At 37.2% G+C, this 26,996-nt stretch overlaps 1 protein-coding gene across 1 annotated transcript in view; it reads right to left on the bottom strand.

Moving 5' to 3' along the window:
* LOC150095419 (pikachurin-like) overlaps positions 1 to 26,996 on the bottom strand; it is a 497,499-nt gene that overhangs the window by 157,473 nt on the left and 313,030 nt on the right. Inside the window, exon 7 of the mRNA XM_090409767.1 lies at positions 5,357 to 5,482. Within this exon, the coding sequence (XP_090265893.1) occupies positions 5,357 to 5,482 (126 nt within the window). The remainder of the gene's footprint in view (positions 1 to 5,356; positions 5,483 to 26,996) is intronic.

The following is a 26,996-nucleotide window of genomic DNA, read 5'->3' as shown; positions in this document are numbered from 1 at the left end:
CTTGTCACAGATGCATTGCCACAGTTTGTCGAGATATCTGCATACTTGTGTGTGAATGGAGCCAACTTGCAAGCTGACCTGCCATGGTGCATAGATTACGTTTTGCTGTTATAACCAAAAATCTGTCTTCATGCTCCATTGAAGAGTGAAAAAGACTTCTTAACAAATGTCTAGAACACATTCCATTGGTTTGAAATGCTGACCAGAGTCTGAATACAATGTGATGTGAGATTCCAAACTCTGGCAATATCAGTAATTCTCTGGCCTTCTTCAAGCTTTCCAATAATTGTTTCCTACACGAAATCGTCTATATAATGTCTTTGAGACATTACATTTCATCTGAATTTGCAGTTGTAATCCTCAGAAATAGTGTTCATCCTTAGGTTTGGACACCAGTGTAGTTCTTCCCAACTTTGTATCATATGCAAACAACTGAATATCCCTATTCAAATCTTCCCCAATATCATTAACATACAGGTTAAACAGTAATAGCCCAAAAACAGAAGAACACCACTATTGACTTTCTTCTGGGATATTGCCCCCCCATACACAATTTGCTGATACCTATCAGATATCAATTAGTGCATTAGATCTCCTATCTAATGCACTGATCTAATATCTAACCCCATCCTCTCTAGTTTGACTATCAACTTGTCATGTGGTAATCTATCAAAAGCCATTCCAAAATCTAAGTATCCTATGTGTATTCATCTCCCCCTCATCAAATTCTGCTCTCACTTTATTGTAATAAGTAAGCAGATTATCAAAACATGACCTCCCCTTAGCAAATCTGTGTTGTCCTCCAAAGATAATACCACGGTTGTCAACCTGGTCCTCACTAACCTCTCCAACACTCTAACTACAATACTTGACACACACACACACACACACACACACATTGGCCTATAATTTAAAGCATGGGTTCTGTCATCTCCCTTATGAAGCAGTACAATCTTACCTTTCTTCCGCTCTCTTGGAACTAGACCAAATATAAGACTCATATTAAATAAGTATGCCAAGGCTCCCTGGCACATTTGATCAAAATATGTGGTGATATATCCCACAGCTTTATTAACTTCAAGTTTACTCAATTCTATATATACCTCTTGTTCACTCACAGTCAGTCTCTACTCATACAACTCCACTACTCTCAAATGCTGTATGCTGTCACATTCACAAGGATGTAAGATCTTTATGAACTGCTCACTTACTACTCATGACTTATTTTTAACGGTATTAACACAACCAAATGAACTGTTTTATAAAAATGTTTTTTTAACTTGCTTATATTTCAGCAAATTTCAAATCAGCATAATCAGAGCACAACACAGCATGTATATGTGACAGTGAGTAAGTGAAACAATACAATTGTAACTGACTTTAGATCTTTTGTCCATTACAATTGTATTGTTTCACTTACTCACTGTTGCATATACATGCTGTGTTGTGCTCTGATGATGCTGATTTGAAATTCAAAAATATAAGCAAGTTCATAAAACATCCTTTTATGAAATAGTTCACTTGGTGTTGTTAATACTATCAACACCTAAGCTTATCTGTTAGATTGCTCTCTTAATATCTCATATCCTCCACAGCAGTTAGCCTTATACCATTTTTTTTTTTTTTTTTTTTTTGCTGGCTACATATCAAAAGAACTTCCTAGGTATTTTTTTTTTTCATTAGCTAAGTGCTGCTTATACTGTACTTTTTCTACTACTCTTACCAACCAAGTCACCCTTCTTGCCTGTTCTTTGTACTCTGCATGGAACTGATTATTACCATTCATCTTATGTTACTTCCGTAATGCCTTCTTCTTCCATTTCATGCTTAATCTCTTCATTCTTCCATTTCACACCTACCTTATTTAATTAGACTTTACTTCTACTAGATAGTTTTTGAATATTATCCAAGCAGCACTGACCTTCTTTCTACCCAATTCCTTATTCTATGCTACAGCTGTAAGCTGTCTTCTGAACTTCTCATAATCACCAGCCTTGTAATTCCATATATATCCTTTCCTGATATAAGTTGCCATGTGACAACTTTTCTGAGGAAAGGGAATATGTGTGGAACTGCAAAGCTGGTGATTACTTCATAGTCACTCTCACCACCTGTAAGAAGATTTGATACCTCATTTATAATGACATCCTCAGATGAGATGATCAAATCCAAGGTCCCTGAAAATGGATCAAGAAATTCATTTTTTTTACTTCTGATTGCTATCTCATCATCCCAATCTATATTGCCATAATTAAAATCATCCATAATAATCACCATTAATTAGACTTCAATTCTACCAAGCAGCACTGATCTTCTTTCCACCCAATTCCTTATTCTATGCTACAGCTGTAAGCTGTCTTCTGAACTTCTCATAATCACCAGTTGTAATTCCATATATATCCTTTCCTGATATAAGTTGCCAGCCATGATGAGTGCCAGCCTGGTTGGCCAAGTGGTTAGCGTATCTGCTCTCCAGTCAAAAGGACTGTGGGTTCAAATCCTGCCGTGGGCATGGATGTTTATGATTGTCTGTGAAAAATACTAGTGTGGGTGGTAGATGTAGTTGGTGGATTGAGTGGTGGAGACAGAGAGATGTAGAGTAGGTGTCCTCCCTCGATGAGTCTTCGGACTCCCTGGAGGTGTCACATAATAATAATAATAACCCTTTTCCTATTTTCTTGGCTAATTTGCTTATACATTTCATAGTCACTCTCCTCCACATTACCAGGTCTATAGCAACATCCAACTAAGTATTTCATTCTATTCACCTCTATCTCACACCATACTCCCTCAAAACCACTGCCACTATTTCACCCTCCCCCTTGCATCTCTATTATCAACAACACTCACCTCCCTTTTTACCATTTCCATCTTCATGGAAAACATCAAACCTTCCATCTCTATTCCTCTCAGGATGTCTCACTTATTCCAACAGTTTTTGGGTGAACAAACTTAAATAATGCATCAATTTCATTTCCATTGTTCTGATATATCTGGCATTCATATACAAACATAACAGTTCATTTCTGGACCTATAACAAGTTTCAGTGGTAACCACTTATTAGATGTGATTTCTCCACGTCTTCCTGTAGTTAGCTGTATTTTATTGTCCTTCCATAGGAGCTGTAACTGGTGAAGGGCAACCGTTGCTTTAGCGAGGCATGTTTTTATATGATGTTTATACAGCCATATCTGTATTGTACACTTCCCAAGTAAATGAATATTTCTACTTTTTCCAATTTTTCATCATTAACTGAAATTTTCATAGGCTTTTTTATCCACTGACATTGTTTTTGATTTGTGAATACTGAAATAAATTTTGGGTGAAATTATTATTATCCTTTCAAATCTATTTGCCAGTAAAAACAGTGATTATAATAAAAAGGGAAAAAATGTTATCACTATCATTTCAAACTGTTTTGCCAATCAAAACATAAATATAACAGAAAAAAATATTTTGTGAAGTAGTTCTCAAATCTTGCTATAGTCTAACAATGAAAGTACTCTTTTGGACTTTTTATGTAGGCCAATGAGCATTAGGAAAAGTGGACTCTTAACTGTTCACATCCAATACACACACAAACACACAATAAATACAACTGAATTTGTCCAGATAGGAATTTTGGAGTGTTTATGTTTTTTTTTTTTCATTGTTTTTTGAAAAAAGTTATTCTGATGTCTATAATATGTTATTATTGACACCATGTCTATAATAACTAACATGTCTATAATGAGGATGTCATTATCATTTTCATTCTTTATTTTTATTTTGGTCGTTCAACACAGTCAGTCCTCAACTTGTGATGGGGGTTCCATTCCAACAGTGCCGCCATTAGTTGAAGAAGTTTTAAGTCAGAAATCACTATATGAACCATAAGGATATGTTCACAGTTCACTTGCCTGAATGCTAAAATGTGTAGATCTGTTTTGTTACATTCTCTGACTAATTTTACTCTTTGTTTATAGTGAAATAATATAATGTAAAAATTATAACATAAAATTACTGTATACAGTGCAATACTGTAATAAATAACAAAACATGAGTGTACAGTTCTCTTATGGACTTACCAACAAAATGATTAGCTGAAACACATGGAGCAAAAATAATTCTTTAATGTGTCTGATTCATTGGAGGAGATAGGAGGGACTAGGTAATCAACAACAAATTCTTCAATAAAGAAATTGCAACAAAGCATTCTGAGGATGCTTCACCAAATGAATAGCTTGTAGAAGGTCTTACCCTCAAATTCAGGGGATGAGGTGATGGCAGGAGTGGAACTTCTTTAAATATTTGCACATGGTGTCCAACTTAGTTTGCACAGATTTCCTTTTTTTTTTTCTGTATAAATTTCTCTGTAGCAAGTAATTGCAACTAACATCATTCTGTCTAATTTGCTAATTATCCTCATCTTGGGATCTATTTCCTCAAACAACAACAATTTGCCTTATTAACAGGCCTTTGCCAATTTTCTCATTGTAAGCTTTTTTTTTTATTTTTGAAAACTTGGCTTCCTCTCCTTGTTCTGTTTTCTCTCTCTCTCTCTCTCTCTCTCTTCTTCTTCTTTTGCAACTTTTTGTGCTTCTATAAGATCTTCAACTTGAGAGCATTTCTTCCAAAGCTTCCAACAAATGCTCTATATCTTCATTGTTAACCATCAACTCTTTAGCTAGTAGCACTATCTTTTCATTGGTCTTTTGTGAGACTTCGTTTTTGTCAAATCCTGTGAATATATATTTTCAGCAGCTTCTTCCAACCATCATTCATACACTCTACTGTCGCCACACTTCGTGCAGCATCTTAAAGATATTATATTCCTTCCAAAAATCTCTGAGGGTTTCCTCATCCTCAGTAACAGCAATAGCCAATTTAAGTATTTCTTAAATAATATGCCTTGAAGACAGCAATAACACCCTGGTTTATGGGTTGCAGAAGAGAGGTGGTATTCAGAGATTATGTTAATGGGATGGGTAAATATGAGTGGCTGTAAGTTTCATACATTGTACATTGAGGACTGAGTATTTTTTACATCCTTTAAAATCCAGTCAAACCTGCACTGTCAACAATTTAATACTATGGAACTTTTCCTTATACTTAATTGTTAGTGCCCTCATTAATGTTGCAGTCATCCCCCTGAACATAAATTCCTCTTATTTCCTTTAACTTAAAGTCAGTTTGACTGTGTCTAATATTTCTAGGTCCTCCTTTCACATATATGCCAAACTAAAGGCTACTACAAATGCTTTTTTTTTTTTACATTAATAACTATTCCATGAGCAACTTCTTTTATCTAAGTGATGAAATAAGTTCTCTTTCTTAATTTTAATCCTGTTCAAGTAATTTTGAATTAATACGTACCTGTTTCACACTGGTTTCCAACAAATCCCAAAGGACACAGGCACACTCCATGATCAGGACTGGTTGCAACACACTGGCCACCATTTAAGCATGCCATTTTGCTGCATACATCTGCACTACATTCCTCTGAAAAATTCATACTTTTATGTGAGCCTGTTTTACTGCTCTTGAAAGTGATACACACACACACACATTCACCAACATAAAACTAATAATATCATATTCAGAAATATACAAAATCACTGTGGTAAGTTTGTCTGCTTGGATACAATGTATATCACTCGACAAAAAATTGTATTCTTGTTTTAATCTTATATGAAAGTGTAGCCATAAGTGTGAAGTAACTTCACATGACAGAGAAAAAAAAAAGAAGGGACATGACAGAAACTTATAAGTTATCAATAGGATTCTATATTGACAAAAAGAAAATTTTTCAATACATGATAAATAGAGAGAGAGAGAGAGAGAACTAGAGAAGAGAACAAGAGAACCCATAGAAGTTATGTAATTGTGTGGTTAGATTTTTTATTTGGAGAGTAGTAAATGATTGAAATGGATTGCCAGAATTAGTTGTGAGTGCCCTGACAAATGAATGAGTTTAGGGAGAGGTATGATAGGTATTGTGTGGCTGTGGCAGTTCGCTGTAGTTGGTGGATTAAGTGGCAGAGACAGAGAGTTGTATAGCACTTCGATGAGTCTTTTGACTCCTTGGAGGTGTCACGTAATAATAATAATAATAAAAATTAGTGTGGGTCTCTCTTGATAAGTTTTCTGACTCCATGGAGAATAACATTATAATAATAATACTTGACAAGAAATTATATTTGACCATCCTGGGTAGCGGCTCTTCCAATAATGTTTTCACATTATGTGATACTAAGGCATTTGGTGGGAAGCTAACTTCTATATACAAGTAGACTAGTTATTTATGAAATTACTTCATGCTTATGGTTATGATCCTGTACAATCCTATATGAGTATAGGATTAAAACAAGAATATAATTTCCTGTCAAGTATAACATATATTGTAACCAAGCAGAAAACATTCCACAACTCTTCTCTATATATGGAAAATGTATGATTTCTGTATCGATTTAGTCATTGCATCTTCTTTTCTTGGCTCCCTCTCATGAGGCCTCAATAAAGGTTGAAACCAGTCTGGATAGTAACTCTTCCCATGCAGTTTATTACACTAATAATACATTATTATTAGTGTAATATTATTATTAATATTACAGTTTTATTAATAATAAAACATATTTAAAAATTTTTATGATTAATGTACTGTCTGCTTATTTTAAGTTGTATTTCAAAAATAATTTAAAATATTAGCTTTATTTCTAGCAGATTTTATTTTTGTGAATGTTTGCTTGTTTTTAAGTATTTGCATATATATAGTATTTATAAAAAAATCTGTGTACTTATATTGTATTTCCTTACTTAATTTGGCATTACTGCGTAACAGAACAATGGAGTGGTTTATCGTGAAGGATTTTGTTCCAACATGTGAGAGATGTATTCATCACAAAGGGTAAAATTTGTAGAAGGAAAGCAAGACTGGTGAGTGAATGTGTAGGAAGTATTTTGAAAGTGAGTGCAAGAAGTGTGGAGAGAGTAAAAAGCATAACAGCAAAGTGGGAAATGATAATATGGAAAAATGGTGAAGTGCCGGCAAGATTGTAAGTGCAGTACAATGGTGGAAGCAAGTGAAGGTGAACACTATGTGAGTGACAGCATGAAAGAAACAGTGGAAGATAAGGAGAATGACAAGGTGATAATTAGAGAGAGAGAGAGAGAGAGAGAGAGATTGCAATTATATGGAGTCCTTCACAGATGAATTCAAATGTGAAACAAATCTTGAGCTTGAAGGATTGGAGAAATGTCCAATAAGCAGTTGTGCAGGAAAGAAAAAGAAAGAAGAGGTGTAGAGGAAAAGAAAGCAGAGTACAGAAAGTAAAAAGAAGAGAAAGAATACAGTTTTGTATAGTGATTCCATGATAAGAGGAGTGCATTGTGAGAGCATGATGAAATCTCATTTCTCAGGTGCAAAGATTAAGGATTTTAGTGAGGATTTAAGTATGCAGATTGGGAAAGTGAAGGAGATAATTGTTTTGGTAGTACAAATGGATGGACAGATGACACTAACAAGCAGAGATAAAACCTCTTTATAAGGCCTTGATACATCCACATGTGGATTACTGTGCTCACTGGTCACCTGAGTTTCTTGGAGATGAGGAAATAGTGGTGAGGATCCACAGGCAAATGAGTAGGATAGTGAGTGCTTGGTGATGATAGACTGAGAGTTGTGGATTGTAAAAGTTGGTTAATAGGTGTAAAAGAGGGAATGTGATAGAAACATTTAAGTTACTAAAATAGTTTTACAGAACTGATGCAGAGGAAATATTTCAACACTTAACTAGAGAGGGCAGAACATGAGTCATCCCCATAGAAATTGAGTAAGTCATGACAAGGGGCCATTCTTGGAAGTTACGAAAGGAAACTGTGAGAAAGAGGGTTAGGAGTGATTTCTTTGCACAGAGAGTGGTTGAACCATGGAATTAATTGCCTGATGGAGTAGTGAGAGCGAGAACGGTCAATGCATTTAAGGAGTGGTATGATAGGCTTTGTGTTTCCTAGGAGGGACCTCCCTTGATGAGTCTTGATAGACATGTTTCTTAGAAAGGACCTCCCACGATGAGTCTTTTGACTCCATGGAGGCCTGAATAATAATAATAATAATAATAAAAGTGTGGTTAACAAGGGTATGAGGACTAGATTTTTCTTTTGGTAAATGATTGTAATGGGTTGCCAGAGTCAGCTGTGAGTGCTTCATCTGGAGTTCAAAAAAGGTGCAATAGATATTGTGTGGATAGTTTGGTTCTCTTTCACCCCTAGTCTTCTCCATTACATGCTGTCTCAAGGAATTATATCCTAGCATCTGTATAAATTACATTTTCTTTCTTCCCCATAGCCATTTCTCCTTTCAACCTATGTCCCCCATGGTAGAAGCCTCTCATAATTTTTACCTGCACTCACTGTGCTAATTCAAAAAGAGCACAGGATTAGTTGATAAAGTATATTGATGGTTGTAGGCTCAAGGAGATTCTATGTATACTCATGACAGAAACATATGGAATTAAGGGATAGGAGCTTTTGGTTAGTTGGTTTGGACAACTTGAACTTGGTTAAAGTTGGCCAAACGTTTTGGAGTTAGTGAGATGTAATTAAATTCAAGAAGGACAGTGGGCACAGGAGAGAGGGATGACTTTTGCTAATGATAACAGAATAATTCAGGCCAAAAAGAATAGATTCAGGAGAAGGGTGGACATGCAGAAGGCTATGCATTTCAAGTTATCTGGTGTGAGGATGAAAAAAGACCAATAGGATGAAATATTTAGTTGGTTACTACTATGGGCCAGGCAGGAATTGGACCATAGTAGTAACCAACCAAGGAGTACAGTGAACAATGTGAATGGAATATATCTGCAAATTAGCACAGCAAGTGCATAGTGAGTAATTAATGCAGATGACTTTGGGAGTGGAAGACAGAATGATCACATGGAGGAAAGAAAATAAGATGTTTATAGCTGTTATGAGATAATTACTTGAGATGGCATGTAATAGAGGAATTCGGTTCAAGAGTGCTGTATCTAGCAATAACAGTAGAAGTTTTGTCACCCAAGCTAATCACAATATCTCTTATTGGAGTGAGTGATCATGCAATCTTGACTAGGAGGTTGCCAAATGTGGAATTTTCAGTTAAGAAGGGGGTATATACAAAACTACAGAACAGGCTAATATAACAAGCTGAGGGGGATAGCTTGAAGCAGTGCCAAAAAAGAATAAGAATTAGCAAGGCAGAGATACCAGGAATATATGGGACATGGTCAAGAGGTATTTGAAGTAAGCAGTGTGAGACTTTATACCCAGAGACTGGATAAATCAGGTAGGTGTTAGATAAATGGATAAGCAACATTATTAATCAGGAGCCTCCAAAAAAAAAAAAAAAAAGTAATACAAAAAAGAAGTAAAATAAATCAGTTCGTAAATAATACAAACAAAGGCAAGAAGGGTAACCAACATGGTAAGGAAGATAAAATCAGATTGTGAAATGGCACTAGCTGAGCATACCAAAGAAAATCCCAAAGCTCTTTCACTGTATAGTAAGTGAAAGGAAAAACAATTATAGAAAAATAACTTTAATGAGTGCTGATGGTAGGAAGGTAACAGAAGTGGATGAGTAGATGGATTACTGAGTGATCACTCTGCAAAAGTGTACCATCCAGGTGGAGATATTGCAGCACCATATGTCACAGGAACTGATGTGAGAACAGAGATAGATGAATTTGAGGTGCTTAGGATACTTCTTTTTATTATTATTATTAAGAGAGACTTCCAGGGAGTCAAGGACTCATCAAGGGAGGCTGCATGCTTTTCGCACCAGCTGTCATACTTGTTCTTGAATTCATTCACTACTTGCACACACAACATCAAATGACAATCCATTCCAGTCATGCACACTCTATGAAAGAAAAATCTAGCCCTCACCCACTTCTTACTGGCATTCGTTTTCAACTTCCAAGGAATGCCCTCTCATCCTTTCATTGCCCTCCAGAAAATGAAAAATTCCATCCACTGAAATCCTGTATGACCTTTTCAGATCTTCGTACGTCTCAATTATATCACCCTCTTTCTCCTCTTTGCTATTCTCAATTTGTAGACTCATCTTCATAATCAGTATTCCACAATCCTGATTATCAAGGTTTGTTTCAGCATTGCAAATATTCTCTGAGCTGTAATTGTAATCTTTGCTATATGGCCCTTGAACTTCAACTTACTGACAAACAACTAAAACTCCAAGACCCCTAGCCTGATCAGTTTCTTCTCACATAATCCTACCAATATAATACAACATTGGATATCTAATCACACTGAAGTGTATAACTTTACTGGCATTGAACTGGTAGCCATTTTCAAATGCCCATAGTTACAGTTTATTCAAATCATTCTGCAAGTACTGCATTCTGATGTCCTGCCAATCTTTGCATCATCATCAGCAAATAGCTGTATGTCACCTGTCAAATCCTTGCCAATGTCATTAATGTATAGACTGAATAAGAATGGACAAAAGATCCTTGATCATTGTGGTACACCACTGGTTACCTTAAATCTTACAGACTCACCCCCCCCCCCCTCCCAGTTAGTTATAGTTATAATGCATGTGATTAAGGGATATCAGCCCATGTATTTATGAGATTGTGCAAAGGAATTGCCAGTTTCTCTGCCCAAGCTGTTTAATTTAAGTCTCAGCTCTGATAAAGTTCAAAGATAGTGGGAAAAAGGGCAAATAAGGCAAAAGAGTTCATTGCTATATAATGGAGACTCCAAGACAGAGGTAACAAATTATGTACTATTCATATCTCATGAGTGATGCCTGATATATTAAAGAAGTTTTGTTAAAGGCAAAGTTCAGGAATACGCAAGAATGGGAATATATTATGGGAGGGGGGGTAATTTATTCACATTTTATAATAAAGTGACAGTTCAGTCGAATAACAGAAATGGCTACAAAAATTATACTGCTACTTTGCAAAGACGTTTTTGACAGGATACCATATGGAATGCTACTCTATAAATTGGAGGAAATAGGGATGGATATGAAGGTTGTGATATGGATAAGTGAGTGGCTAACAGTCCGTGCAGTTAGCCTAGTGGCTATGTGCTTTGCAACCATACGCCTGGGGAAGGAGTGTCCTAAGTTCGATTCCTGGATGACATGAGGAGCTTAAGGATCTTCCTCAGCCATAGCCAAGTTAGCCAGTCTTGGGCATGGACAGCAGGATTTCTCCCCCCAGTTTATCTGGAGTTTTTCATCCCACTAGTAGGCAAAGTGGCCTTGTGAACACACGGATACAGTCATGAATCACTCCTCTGAATCAGTTTGAATCCTGAATTTGAACTCTGAATCAGAATGAATCAGTTTGCCACTCCTCTGCTGCATCCATTAGGGGGATGCAGCAGAGGAGTGGTAAACTGGCTGCATTAATTCACCAGTAACCCCTCATTAGGAGGGAACTCAACCTGTCCTTGATGGATGAGAAGGATAGGATAGGACAGGTTGAGTTCCCTCAACCTGTCCTATCAAATACAAATTAAATAGCAGCAATCCAAGTACAGGACCTGAATCACAATTATAGTTATCCACTCTACTGGATTCAACCTCCCCCCACCTTTATTAGGATTGCTGCTATTTAATTTGTATATAAATGAAATAGGAAATAATTTAAGGTGAAATACCCAGTTTTTCTGATGATACAAAGCTGGGGAGAACAGTGGCTAAATAAAGATGATACAGAGAGCCTGTAAGATGTCAATACACTGGCAGTATCTGCAGGCCCTGTACTTAGGTCACTGCAATTTAATTTGTATATAAATGTTGTAGGAAATAGTTTAAGTAGAAATATTTACTAGTTTTTTGCTGAGAATGCAAGATAATACAGGATCTCTGTATTATCTTGCCTCTGCAAGATAATACAGAAATCCTGTAAGATGATATAGACTGGTGGTATAGACAAAGGCCAGCAGTTGCCAGTTTAATCAAGCAAAGTGCAAGGTTAATGATGAAATGATTACAAACTGTGTACTGCACAGATACAAGCAAAATGTAGGGATGAAGTTATGGGTTTGGTGTGATTGTGACATGGAGTTGAAGTTTAGAAGGCATGTTGCAAAAATGACCAAGGGTTACTGACGTTGGCAAGCATTGATAAGGAGGTTATTATCCCTTTTAATAAAAATGCATCAGGAGCACTTTGCACAGACCTGCTCATGTTGAAAGTTTTATAACTTGGTTATACTATAAATTAAAGATGCCAAGAAATTATATTCTTAATATAATCTTTTATCGAAGTGTAAGCAAACAGAGTTTGCACATGAAGTAACTTCACAACTGGGCAGCTTGTGTATAGAGACTAATGACTTCACATCACTTGCCTTAGTATCCCAAGAAATCAAAGCACATATGTGCTTTGCATTATGCTTCCCTCAGTATTCCATATTACTTGCATTATGGGATACTAAGGCAAGTGATGTAAAGTTACTAGTCTCTATATACAAGTTGCCCAGTCGGGAAGTTACTTCACGCACAAACTTTGTTTGCTTAAACTTTGATAAAGGATTAAACCAATAATATAATTTCTTGGCATCTTTAATTTATAAAAACTTTATAGAAAATTTATATAACCAAGTGGAAAAACTTTAAACATCTATCTCTAATCCAGAATATTTTAGTAGTAAGGTGTGACACCTTTTGGCTACTTGTATATGGATTCAAATATGACTTCGGCATTACTTCAAACTTGGTATAACTTCTGGGTCTGGCTCCCACTGATAAGACCTCAATTAAGATTGAAACTAATCTGGGTTGTGGTTCTTCCCATAATGCATAGCATTATACATGTCTGTAAGGATGTGTGCTTTGCATTATGGGATACTAAGGCAAGTAAAAGTCATTAGCTTCTATATAAGAGTTGCCCAGTCATGAAGTTACTTCATGTGCAAAGTTTGTTTGCTTACACTTGGATAAAAAATTAAGCCAAGAATTGCTAACCTGGTTGGCCGAGTGGTTAGCGTATCCACTCTCCAACCAAAAGGCTGCAGGTTCGAATCCCGCCATGGGCATGGATGTTTATTTGTGAAAATACTATTGGTGGTTGGTGGTAGATGGTGTTAGTGTAGATGATGAAGGTAGTTGCAGCTGGTGGAGACAGAGAGTTTAGAGAAGGTACCCTCCCTCAATGAGTCTTTGAACTCCCTGGAGGTGTTATGTAATAATAATAATAATAATATAATTTCTTGGCATCTTTAATTTACTGATCTGCTCAGTTGGAGTTATAAGAACTCCAACTGAGCAGATGAAGAAGTGGTACAGAGGATCCAAAGTTGAGTGACCAAGATTGTGTCAAGTCTTTGGAATGCTTCTCATGAAGATCGATGGCATGTGTGGGTTGTAAATCTGGATGTTAGATGTTAAAGAGGAGATGTTGTAGAATCATCCAAGTTATTAAAAGGCTTTTATAGGATTGACACAGAAGGCATTATACACTAAATAACAGGAAGGGAGAGAACCAAGGGTCACCCCTGGAAATTGCATATGAGTGTGGTTAGCAAAAGCATGAGAACTAGATATTGTGCTTAGATAGTTATAGGGTGGAATGGTTACTGAGTTGAAGGAGAAGTGGGACAGGCACTGTGTGAATAATGATTACTGTGGACACAATGAATCTTTGATGTCTTGGAGATGCCTGAGAAAATAATAATAATAGTATAAATATTTTAAAAAAGTAAGAGTATTTTTAAACTTTTTGCTTACAACAAAGTACTTGGCTATTTTTCTGACAATGTATATAAAATGAAATTAAACTGATATTCATTATAAATGCTTTGCTTTTTTTGCAGAAAAGTAACCATATCAATATAAAGTTTTTTTTATTATACTGCTTTGTTCTCCCAAAAAATAATCAAGTATAATTCATTTGATTCATAGAAAAATTCCTCAGCAGATCTCTTTATGATATCTACAAAGAGAAAGCAGAAAGTGGTCTTTTAGTAGAGAAACCATAGTAGAGACTGCTTTGGGATAACTTTGTAGAGATACCAAAACAGTTACACCAAATTGTACTCATTGAAATACATTACAAAATATAGAATGAGATTTTTAATTTAAAAAAAATTAAAACTATACCAAGAATAGCTCTGCAAGCCTCTTCTAATCTTTTGTCAAAAAGCCATCACACGAATCCTTAACAACTGGGATTCTAACAAGTCCAGATGATATCCCCACTCCCAGCTGTGCATGAAATATATTTCAGAATTAATGTCCATCCTATATTATCCTTATCATTTTTACACTCATCTGGCATCTTTCTGACAGCATGGAAACAAGCCTATATTTAGCCAATTTCAAAGAAGGGAGATAAAAGTCAGCCATCAAGTCATTGTCATCATCTCAGTCTTTCAAAAATAATGGGATAGGTCAATGAACAGCCAACTTTTTCACCACAGGGAAGCTCATCAATTAGCAACCATCGGTTAATAGTGAATATGGATTCCACTACTCTCATTCCACAGAGATCTCCAAGCCAATATTACCCACTTCAGAAGTTGTGAGAGAGTTTGGAGACATATTCAGATGACTATAACATTCTTGACATGAAGGAACTCATGGGGAAACAGTGTTAGATCTGATTATAGTGACAGAGGGGATTTGAATTAAAGATGTAACTATTCTGCCTCTGGGTGGTGATAGTGATACTCACTCACTTGGGAAGTGGCTAAGTTTATGAACATTCCATTCAGAAAAGGTTACATGCTGAACTACAAAGCAGGAAAATAATTTCCTGCTTTGTAGTTCAGCATGACCACCTGAGGCGTATGCTGGGTTCTGCACTATGGTATCAGTTGTTGGATGGGAAGGATATCCTAAAAATACCTAAATGATGGGATATCAGAATGTGTCCCTACAGTTCGAAGAATAAATGGAATACGAGTGAAATGGATGTGTAATCTAATTAAACAAGAGATTTATAAGAAAAAAGATATGGAAGGAATACTGTATGCATAAAGATGATGTCAGTTATGATGATTATAAGCAGTAGGACAGAAGAGTCACAACTATGGTATGGAAAGCTATGAAAAGAAACTGGCTCTGCAACTTAAGGACAACTCAGAAGAATTCTATCGTTATGCTGCAAGTAAAAGAAAGAATGAATTTGAAAGAATGCTGATGGTATGCAGGTGACTGATGCAGAAGTGATTGTTCAACTAATGAGTAGCCATTTTGCTAAAAGCTATCAACCTGGTATAATACAACATTGAACTCACCACTACCTCTTTACTGTATGAGGAAACTCATGTGTATGAGAAGGAAGTACTAGAACTGTTGCACAAAACAGAATAAAAATGCTGCAATAGGAACTGATGGGATATCAGCACAGATGCTAAACAAGCATTCAGCTGAACTGGTTATTCCTTTAACCAAGCTATATAATTTGAGTCTCAGAACAGGGAAAATTCCACAGGAGCTGAAAGAATGTATGGTAATTCCATTGCACAAGGGTGATGCAAAGACTGATGTATATAACTATCAACCAATAAGTATATCGGGAGTGGTAGGGAAGATTTTGGAAAAGATTTAGGACTCACATTCAGAAATTGGTTGACAGAGAATTCTATTTTGCAATGAACAGCATGAGTTTACTAAGTGAAGGTCATGTTTTAGCAACTTGCTCATATTCTATAATAAGGTTACCATTGAATTAGACAATGGGAAATGGATACATCATGATACTTTTCAATTTTGCTAAGGCTTTTGACAGAATACAGCATGGAAGACTGTTGCATAAATTGGAGAATATGGGTTTGAATTATAAAATATTAGTATGGATAAGAGGACGGTTGACTGACAGATACCAAAAAGTGGTATATGGGGGGTGTGAGTCTGCGAGATTTAAGGTAACTAGTGGTGTACCACAAGGATCAGTTTTTGGTCTACTGTTGGATGTTATTTCCACTTGGTAAGACTATAATAAATTTAGTTTAATCCTTTATCCAAGTGTAAGCAAACAAAGTTTGCACCTGAAGTATCTTCAGGACTGAGGCAACTCGTGGTAAAGGTGGACGAAGCTCTCATCACTCCTAGTCTTAGTATCTCCCATAATGCAAAGCACATCTCCTTATGGACATGTATAATGCTATGCATTAAGGGAACAGCCATTACCCAGACCTGTTTTGACTTTTATTGAGGTCTCGTCAATGGGAGCCAGACCCAGAGGTGGTGATACTAAGGCAGAAGCAGTGGAGAAGTCATATTTACCTATACAAGTTGCCAAAAGGTGTAATACCTTATTATTAAATTACTCTGGATTTAGCAAAACCTTAGTAATGTTTGCGCTTCAGGTGCAAACTTTGTTTGCTTACACTTGGATAAAGGATTAAACTAAATTTATTATAGTCTCACCAAGTGGGAAAAAACTTCCAGCATCTTTCTCTAAATCCAGAGTAATTTAATAATAAGGTAGTATACCTTTTGGCAATACGTATAGGTAAATATGACTTCTCCATTGCTTCTGCCTTACTATCACCACCTTTGGGTCTGGCTCCCACTGACGAGACCTAAATAAAGGTCAAAACCAGTCTGGGTAGTGACCCTTCCCTTAATGCATAGCATTATACATGTCCACAAGAAGATTTGCATTATGGGAGATACTAAGACTAGGAGTGATGAGAGCGTGGTCCACCTTTACCATGAGTTGCCTCAGTCCTGAAGATATTTCGTTTGCTTACACTTGGATAAAGGATTAAACTAAATTTATTAATTGGTCTAATGTTATTCAATCTGTACATTAATGACATTCAGAAGAATTTGACTGCCAACATATAGCTATTTGCTGATGATGTAAAGATAGGTAGAGTAATCAGTAACGTGGCTGATATTCAGTACTTGCAGAATGATTTGAATAGGCTGGAATTGTGAGCATGGGAAAATGGATATCAGTAATCACACCAGAGATTAGATATCACTGGATATCTAATCTCTGGCATAATTTGATATCCAATGTTGTATTAGGGGTGCTTAAGGGTCAAAGCTGTATAACTGAGAGGAGACCTCCACATAGCCTTTAAAGGAATGCAGAGAACCGACCAGGGCTTCTGACCAAATGTCCAATCCTCACCTTCTCGTGATGCACCCTGTTGAGTATCTACCTGGATACTGAACGAACGAGGATGGGCTGGAGATTTGGGATTTAGCTGACCAAATTGTAATTCTTATTGACTTAAACCAAATTACAAAATGATGGTACAACATGACAAAATTTCATGCCGGCTGGGGCGTCGCCTAGTTAAACAAGGCCCCCGTTGTTTTCACCAGAGAACCAGGGTGAACAGCGAAAAGTCAGCTACTGGAACAAATCTGAAAAAACACCCTAACTCAACATCACCAGAGGTAAAGATCTGTACTATCAACATAAGAAGCCTGAATGGCAAAGAAATAGAGCTAGCTGAGGAATTAGATAAGTACAAGATCGACATTATAGGGGTGACTGAAACAAAAAAGACAAAAACTGGTGAGATCTTTCTCAGCAATAAATACAAAATGTTATATTCAGGCAATGACAATCAAGGAAAAGAAGGAGTAGCCATTGTATTCAACACTAAATATGAGGCTAATCTTCTTGAATGGCAGGCAGTCTCAAGTAGAGTGATGTGGGCAAATATGAGAATGGGGAACTGGACAATGAGACTTATTTGTGCCTATGGTCCCACAGAAGGTTCTACTAAGGCAGAAGTGGAGGAATTTTATGAGGCTTTAGAGAAAGCATCTGACACAATGAAAAAGGAAAAGTTGGTCCTTGTTGGGGATCTAAATAGCAGAGTAGCAAATGATTGTCAGACATACAAAAATATTATTATTATTATTCCATGGAGTCAAAAGACTCATCGTGGGAGGTCCTGCCTAAGAAACACAAAGTCTATCAAGACTCGTCGAGGGGAGGTCCCCCCTAAGAAACACAAAGTCTATCATACCACTCCTTAAACTCATTGACCATTCTCGCTCTCACCACTCCATCAGGCAATGCATTCCATGGTTCAACCACCCTCCATGCATAGAAACAACTGCGCACCCTTGCTCACAGTTTCGTGTCATAATTTCCAGGGATGACCTCTTGTCATCACTCCTTCCCGCTGTTCAACCAAGTGAAAGAACTCCCCGGTGTCAACCCTGTAACCACCTCTTAACAGTTTAAAAGTCTCAATCATATCACCTCTCCTCCTTCTATCCATCAAATTCTGCGGTCCACATTCCCTCAGCCGATCCTCATAACTATTATTGTACAGTCCTGAAACCATCTTTGTTATCTGCCTTTGTAACCTTTCCACAGTTAATTTATCCCCTTCAAATCCTGGGGACCAAATCTGAGAACAATATTAGGAAAATTTGGAGAAAAGAGCAAAGCTAATAATAATGGCAAATATTTATTGGATTTCTGCTCAGGACATGGACTGGTTATTACTAAAACCATGTTCCAACATAAAAATGTGCACAAATTCACATGGAGAGAAGAGGCAAGAAATAAGAAAAGTCTCATTGACTATGTTATCGTTGATAGTGATGTTTTCTCCCTTGTGCAAGAAACCAGAGTGTACAGAGGATTTGAAATTGCAAGTGATCACTATTTAGTCTCTTGAGCAGGATAAAATTGAATTTCATATTGAAAAAAATAACATGTAAGAAAGTTTTAAAGCGAATAAAAGTTGAGCAGCTCTCAGGTATGAACTGTAGACTAAAATACACGAAGATTATTGAAGAAAAAATGAAAGGGTTTGAGAAGAGGAACCAAACTTGAGAGATTCAGTGGCAAGCCTTGAAGAAAACCTTGATTGATTCAGCCAGAGAGAAATGTGGTGAGGTTGTCTGCAAGTGTAGAAAAATCAGAACTCCATGGTGGACATAGGAAGTTAAAGAGGCAGTGAAGGAAAAGAAGAAAGCATATCTAAAGTTCCTGGCAAATAAGTCAGCTTGTGCTCTTAGAGAATACAGAGACAAATGTAAGAAAGCTAAATACTGTGTAAAACTGGCTAAACAAAAGTCATCGGAGGACTTTGGCAAGAACATAGAAAATGAATATCAAGAAGGTGGCAAAGTATTTTGGAGGTTGTTGAAGAAGCTTAGAAATGGAAGTAAGAGTACTGTAAAAGGAGTTAAAGATGATAAAGGTGAAATGAAAAACGGGAGAAAAAGATATCCTTGAAGTATGGAGTGATTATTTCAAAAAATTGCTAAATGAAACAAGCAGTGATAGCACAGTGGCAAAAAACACTCAACAGGCATACAGTCAGGAATACATATCCATACTTGAAGTAGAAAAAGCCATCAAAGGCTTAAAATGTGGAAAGGCAGCAGGAGTAGATGATATTCAACCAGAAATGCTGAAGTATGGTGGTATAAAAGTCTTGCAGTGGCTGCACTGCATAGTTCAGAAGGCCTGGAGAGAGGGATGAATTCCCGATGATTGGAGTAGAGCTCTCATAGTACCCATATATAAAAAGAGAAATAAAACTGAATGTGAGAATTACAGAGGTATTTCCCTACTGAGTGTTCCTGGCAATATCTATGCAAGTATACTTGAGAAACGGTTGAGAAGAATTGTGGAAGAAAAGCTTGGTGAAGAACAAGCTGGATTCAGGCCAAATAGAGGCTGTCAGGATCAGATCTTGCTTTAATAAGAAGATTTCTAAATAATAAAGTGTCATTTTTAATTCATTCAACATATGACAGATGTTGAATGTAGGAAGATGATGTCATAAGCATGGGTCATTGTTACAGGATTTAGCATACTTAGTCTCATAGCTAATTTATCAATATATAGACTCTTATGTATGCCATCCAAGTTGATTTAATATCAGATCTTGGTTTTTATTACACTTGGTTGGACATCGTATCATTTCATTACCCTCCTTAAATTTATGTACATAAGTATTAAATTCTATGTATGGTATTTTTGCGAGTTGCCAATTAACTTGATGGTTTTCGATAGTAGAGTGAAATGGCAATCCAGATTAATATGCCTGTTTTTTTTTTGTTTTTTTTTGACAAATTTCTCCAGAATGTCCCATCTGTCCAATGTAACAAACATCACGGTTACATTATTTTATAAACTCCTGGTCTCTTCATAGATTGATGGGATTAATTTGGTGATCTTAACATCATGGAGACTTTTTGTAGTCTTGTATGACTTTTGCTATTTGTCTGTGACATTTTTGATATAAGGTAAAGAAACTGCACTGTTGTAGTTCGGACTGTTGTCTTGGAGTGGGTTTATTCAAGATGTTATTAATAGGGGGACACTAGTGTTGCTAGTGAACGTGGCAGTCGTGTTGAGTTATCCTAGAAAACGTGTTTTTAAATTAAAGTATAGTGTGGGTTTTTGTCTCAAATTGTGCTGCTGTTGTGCTTCGGTTGGATACAAGTGTCCTTCAGTGGTGTTATTGTTTGAAACTCTGTTGTATATATTGTGTTTTCGCTGCTCTTTGTTTCACTACTTCAGCATCTAAAGATGGCGTCCAACAAGAGATGTATGTTGGAAGTTTATTTTGCACTTGGTTAAACTATAACTCTGGGTCTGCCTCCCACTGACAAGACCTCAATAAAGGTCGAAACTGTTCTGGGTACTGGCCCTTCCCTTAATGCTAGCAGTATACATGTCTGCAAGGAGTGATGACAGCTTGGTCCACTTTTGCTCCAAGTTGCCAAGGGATGTACCATCTTACTTCAGTCCTGAAGATATTTTAAGGTGCAAACTTTGTTTGCTTACACTTGGATAAAGGATTAAACAAAACTTATTAAAGAGATGTATGTCAGAGGCTCGGAGGACTTCTATATGTAAGTCTGGCTCTGCGTTGAATTTTTCGCAATGGATGCGTTACGGAGACTGCTATATGTATGCGCTGAAGAATATGAATGATCTGTAGACTGTTTGGCTAAATGAGAAGAATGAAAACATCAACATATGTGAGAAGTGTCGGGATAGGCTGGAGCGATTAGGAATGGAAGCAGACGTAATGCATCCATTGCGTTGACCGTAGCGGAAGAACTTCGGCAGAAGTTTGTGAAAATGAAAAGTGACCTTCATCTTCTGCAAGAGGAATTGGAAGTGAATTAATAATAAATGATATGATTGCAAGAATGTGCAAAAAACGAGGTCTGGAATTTGTTGATGTCCGGAGTGTGTTTGAAGGCAAAAGACAGCTGTATGCAAGAGATGGGTTGCATCTGAATGAATAAGGAGGTTCTGGAAATTAAAACTGAGTTAAATGTACTGAATAGAGAAATTAGGACTATGGAGATTACTTTACTGAGGTAACTAGAACAGGATTAAGTATGGGAGAGTCTTTGGTGATTGATGAAATAACAGAATGAAAGCATAAGAGGTCTAGAAGAAAAGAGATGTCGTGAGAGTGAGGGAGTAAGTAAAAGAGCGTTGAGTAATAAAACTGGTAGAGTCATGCTGAATAGCGTAGAAAATGAGGCCATGAGTGATGCTTGTTTGGACTTGAATGAAGTTATGAGTGGTAAAATATATGGTGATTCTATGATTAAGGGTATGGAGAGTGGTATGCCTGAGGAGTGCTCGGCTGGTCGAACAACAGAGAGCGCGGCTTTAGCAATCAAGAGAGGGCATGATGCAGAAAAGATGATAGCTATGGTGGGTACAAATAACCTGCGTGGTAGTATAAATAAGGTAGCAAAAGATTTAAGAACATTGTTAGATATCGTGAAGAAGAAAAGTGTCAATGGGAGGATGGTGTGTGTGCTGCTTCGTTTTGACAATTATGAGTTAAGTAGATGAGCGATGATAATGAATGATATGATTGCAAGAATGTGCAAAAAACGAGGTCTGGAATTTGTTGATGTCTGGAGTGTGTTTGAAGGTAAAAGACAGCTGTATGCAAGACATGGGTTGCATCTGAACATGGAAGGTCATAAGTGCTTGAAGAAGTTACTGTTTTCTGAACAAGTTGAAGTAATTGGGGAACTAAAATTGAAAAGGTTGAGTGTAAGAGGGAGAAACTTAAGCAGTGATTGTATATTTGTTGATCCTTATTCGTGGAATAAATTGCAGAATAGAGTGGATAAAAATTGGCATGGGACTAATGAATGATATTGAAATTAGTGACATGTATATCAGTTCTAAAGCTGGTACAAGAACTAAAGGGAATCTGCAATTTTTGTATACTAATGCAAGAAGCATTTGAAATAAGAGGGAAGAAATTTTGGCAGTAGTCAGTGCAATCTCACCAAAAGTTGTAGGCATTAGTGAAACTTGGCTGTCAGAAGAAGAAGATGTGGTCACTGGTGTTGTGTCCTAAATAAGCTATGAAATGTTTATTATAAAATATTCAGGTCATAACCTTAAATACAACTAAGGCAGAGAATAGGGAACGTTGGCAATAGGATAAGTGTAAGCTGTTTACAAGTACAAAACACTTAAAATTTAGGAATTTCATGAATTTGTATAATAAGCTTTTATATTTTATATATAATCTGTATTAAGTGTGAACCAGTTATAGAGATCCATGTAAGCTGGCAAATCCATTTGATAAAACCAGTCTCTAGTACTAAAGTAGCAAGGCCTATGAGTCAGGGTTCAAGGGTCACATTTGCCGTCCTGCATTATGGAAAAGAAGGGAGGGAGAGAAGTATTGGAAAAGGAAACCTAAGCGTCTTCCAAGAAAGGAAGGCAGACACATGTACGAAAAAAAATAGAGGGAGCTAAAGTGATCGACATTAGCACACGTGACCGCGTTGGCACGAATCGCGAAGTTCGAGATTTGCCGAGAGGAAAGAGTTAAACAAAAAGGCCTTGCAAGCACGATTCCAGATCTTTTTTCCTGGATTCCTGGTTCCTGATCTCTCGGAGAGTAGTCGCGCTCGTCGTCGTCGGGAGAAGTTCCTGGCTTATCGCGGAAGGCATTTGGATCGTCTGTCGTAGCGTTGGTATTGGGCCAAGCTATATTCATGCACTGGATAGCTGAGCGACGTCATGCGACGGACAAACCAAATTGATGCTGTTCCAATCAAGGCGATGTCACCTTGCCAACCCCCCCGGTTTCTCATGGAGATTCTACTCGCACAGATCTATGGAAGATATCCTCTAAAGCGACTATATTGAAGGCCTTGATGACCAGACAAGGCAGGAACAAGCTTTAAGAATTCAAGGACAGACATGGTAATGTAGACTTTTGAAATAATAATTCCAGTTATAGAAGAGTGTGAATTCCTTGTGAGGACATTTGTATTGGACTGAACTTAAGGGACTGTAAGAGTAGCCTACAACTAGGCATAGGTCCAAAACAGTGTTAAGATTTGTTAGCCCACGAGGCCGAGTAGATATCTGATTATGTTAAACTTAATGTGTAAATTGTGCTATTGTGTTAACTGATGGCCACGTGTATCAGAATGGCATGATGATGACCTATGAATTTTATACTTTATGATTGAATTAGTGTTATTTGCAATTTAGTATGTGTGATTAGTACAAATTAATTAGAGCCTTTGAACTAAATTGAGTGCTACCATATTAACCTGCTTGAATTGTATTATTATATATCACCTTAAAGCTCATTAAATTGTTTCATTCATGTACTTGCCTGATCTGCTTATGTTATATGAATTCAAAACTACTGCTCATAAAATCATCAATGAACTAAGTGGGATAAGATTAATCTTGATCAAATTATCATTGTCTCTCTGAAGGGGTCACCCTGAGCAAGAATCCTTTCTATCCCAGGTATTAGCTGGTGCAGCAAAAGAAATAAATGTGTTAATACTTATAGGGTGAACTCCATCAGATTGTTGTGTGATAAATTGACGTTTAGAGCATAGAGAGGCCAATAAGACTGCAGAGATCCTAAGAAATATATTAATTTGATAAGAGACAAAAGAGTTACGTACATGTGTGAGAGAGAAAGGAAAAGTAAGTAAAGATTAGTGGTGAGCTTGCTATAAGTATGAGGATAGGATATAAGGAATGTTATAACACTGGAATTGAATGTCATGGGTACAGTATTTTCAGGGAGGATAGAAAAGATAGAACGGGGGGGAGTACTATTCATGATAGCTGATGAGTTGCAGCCAAAGAAAGTAGTATATCAAGATGATAGACATGTGAATGATAGTTCATTTGAGGTGGTCTGGTGTGAAATAGTGACCAACGCAACCAAATATACAGTTGGTTGCTGCTATAGGCCAGGGGGTACAGGGGATGATATTGAATTCATGCATCAGCAAATTAGTGCAATGAGTACAGGGTTAGTGATTATTATGGGTGATTTTAATTATGGTGATATCAATTGGAAGGAGGAAATATCACGTGGCAAAAAGGAAATGGAATTCATACATCTTCTATGAGATAATTACTTGAAACAGCACATAACTGAAGGGACACGTCATGTGAGAGGGTTGGACCTGGTCACTAATTCAGAGGATATATGCATAAGTAAGGTGTCCTCGTTACCTCCAATTGTTGAGAGCGATCATATGGTATTGACTTGGGAGGGTGCAAAATTTGTGGATTTCTCTCTTAAGAAGGGGTATATACGGAACTGCAGGAGGCAATTATAACAAGCTTCGGAGTGAACTTGCAGCCATCCCATGGCAGAGCATATTGCAGGGGAAAGATGTTAGCAGTGCATGGGATAAAATCAGCAGGTATCTGAGGAAGACAATGTCAGATTGTGTCCCCATAGTCAGGAAGACAAACAAGGTAGGCTTTAGATGGATGAGTACAACTATCAAGCTTGATCTGCAAAAAAAAAATGTTATTGAGAATTTACAAGGAGTAAAGCGATCAGTACACCCATGAGCAGTACAAGGCTCAAGCAAGGAAGGTTAAGCAAGGAAGTAAGAAAAGCTAAATCAGATTATGAGAAGACCATAGCCAAGGAGATCAAAGGTAATCCCAAAGAGTTCTTCTGCAATGTGGCAAGTAAAAGGAAGAATGACTTCGGAAGGATAACTTTAGTGGGTGCTGATGGTATTGAGGTGACCAATTCAGATGTAATAGTAGAGTTACTGAGTGATCACTTTTTAAAAGTCTATAACCCAATGATATCTCTGTACCTGTAGCCATAACTAATGTGAGAATTGAAGTTCAGAAATCAGAGGTACTTAGTATATTGCAAAATTTAAATGCAAGCACTGCTGTAGGTTTAGATGGAATATCAACTCGGGTATTGCGTGAATGTGCAAAGGAATTGTCAATGCCTCTTACTTGGTTATTTAACTTAAGTTTGAACTCTGGCATGATTCCTAGGGAGTGGAAGGAAGGGAAAGTAGTTCCTTTGCAGACCAATTACAGTTTTCATTATTACAGACCACTCACCATCTCTGGAGTGGTGGTAAAATATTGGAAAAGTTGGTTAAAGAAAAAGTTCAAGAATGGTGGATCAGGATATGATACTCTATAGGGGCCAACATGGTTTTGTTAAAGATCGATCCTGCCTTAGCAATTTATTAACTTTTTATAATAGAATGACATCTGAGTTGGACAAAGGAAATGGCTACACAGTGGTACTTCTGGATTTTGCTAAAGTTTTTGGCAGGATACCCCATGGAATACTGTTTGGAGCAGATAGGGATGGTTAGTAAACTGGTGATATGGATAGCAGAATGGCTCAGGGAGAGATACTAGAATATGGTGTATGGAGGAGCAGAGTCCAGGATGAGGCAAGTGACCAATGGCATGCCTCAGAGCTCTGTGCTTGGGCCATTGTTGTTTAATTTGTACATAAATGATATAGTCATATAAAGTCATTTAGGCACTCCACTAGTGGAGTGCCTCAGGGGTCTGATTTGGGGGCATTACTGTTTAACTTGTATATTAACGATATAGGTGAAGATTTGGATGGAGATATTCAATAGTTTACAGATGATTCAAAGTTGGGATGAACCATATAGAGTAGTGAAGATGTTGTGGCCTTACAAGAAGACTTGAATAAATTGAGTGATTGGGCATGGAAATGGAGATATGAGTTCAATGTTACAAAATGTAAGGTTTTAAAATTTGGAAAACAAAGATGGGATGCAGAATTTATGCTTGGTGAGGATATATTGTTGGAGGTGGAAGAAATAAGAGATCTGGGGGTGATAGTGGATAACGATCTGAAATTTAGGGGACACATAGCCAAAATTCTGAAGACAACACAAAGGCTTCTAGGAATGATGCTGAGGACATTGACATGTGAAAGTAGGGAGATTCTTGTTCCGTTGTATAAGGCTTTGATTAGACCACACATGGACTATTGTGCCCAGATTTGGTCACCTGGTTTTCGGAAGGATGAAGAGATGTTGGAAATGGTCCAAAGGCGATTGACTAAGGTAGTTTTTGACCTCTGGAATGTCGAGTATGAGGAAAGATTGAGAAGATGCAACTTACAGAGTCTGGTGGAAAGGAGGAAGAAGAGAGATATGATAGAGAGCTACAAGTTATTAAGGGGTTGTTATAGGATCAATGCTGGAGAGGTTCTACAGAAAATAGTGGGAGATTTGGGGAGAACCAGAGGTCATCCCTGGAAACTGTATAAAGAGGGAGGTTTTTTTCGTGCAGAGTTGTGAATGATTCGAATGCCTTGCCTGAGAGTGTGCTATCTGCAAGGAGTTTGAATGTGTTCAAGGCACAGTATGATGAGCTGTGTGTGTGATAAAAGGACCTCCCAGATGAGTCTTTGACTCCATGAGGTCTTGGGGTAATAATAAATAATAATAGGAAATGGCTTAAAGGGAGATATTCAATTGTTTGCTGATGATGGAAAGTTGGGTAGCACCATAAAAAATCAGGCGGATGTTGAGTGTTTGCAGGATGATTTAAATAAGCTGGCTAAATGGGCAAAAGGAAATGGATGTCGGTTCAATGTGGAAAAGTGTAATGTTATGCATTTTGGGATTAAAAGATTACCAGCTGTGTACTACATTGATGGAACGGTACTCCAAGAGATTGATGAAGCTAATGACTTGAGGGTGTTGATGGATAGGGAGATGAAGTTCAGAGGACACATTGCTAAGGTGTCCAAGATTGCACAT

Source organism: Typopeltis vanoorti, chromosome 20 (genome assembly GCF_054136105.1).
Source record: "Typopeltis vanoorti isolate ZY-2024b chromosome 20, IOZ_Tvanoo_1.0, whole genome shotgun sequence".
Classification (NCBI taxonomy): Eukaryota; Metazoa; Arthropoda; class Arachnida; order Uropygi; family Thelyphonidae; genus Typopeltis; species Typopeltis vanoorti.
Note: the sequence above shows the minus strand (reverse complement) of the source record. Positions and strands in the feature narration are given on the sequence as shown.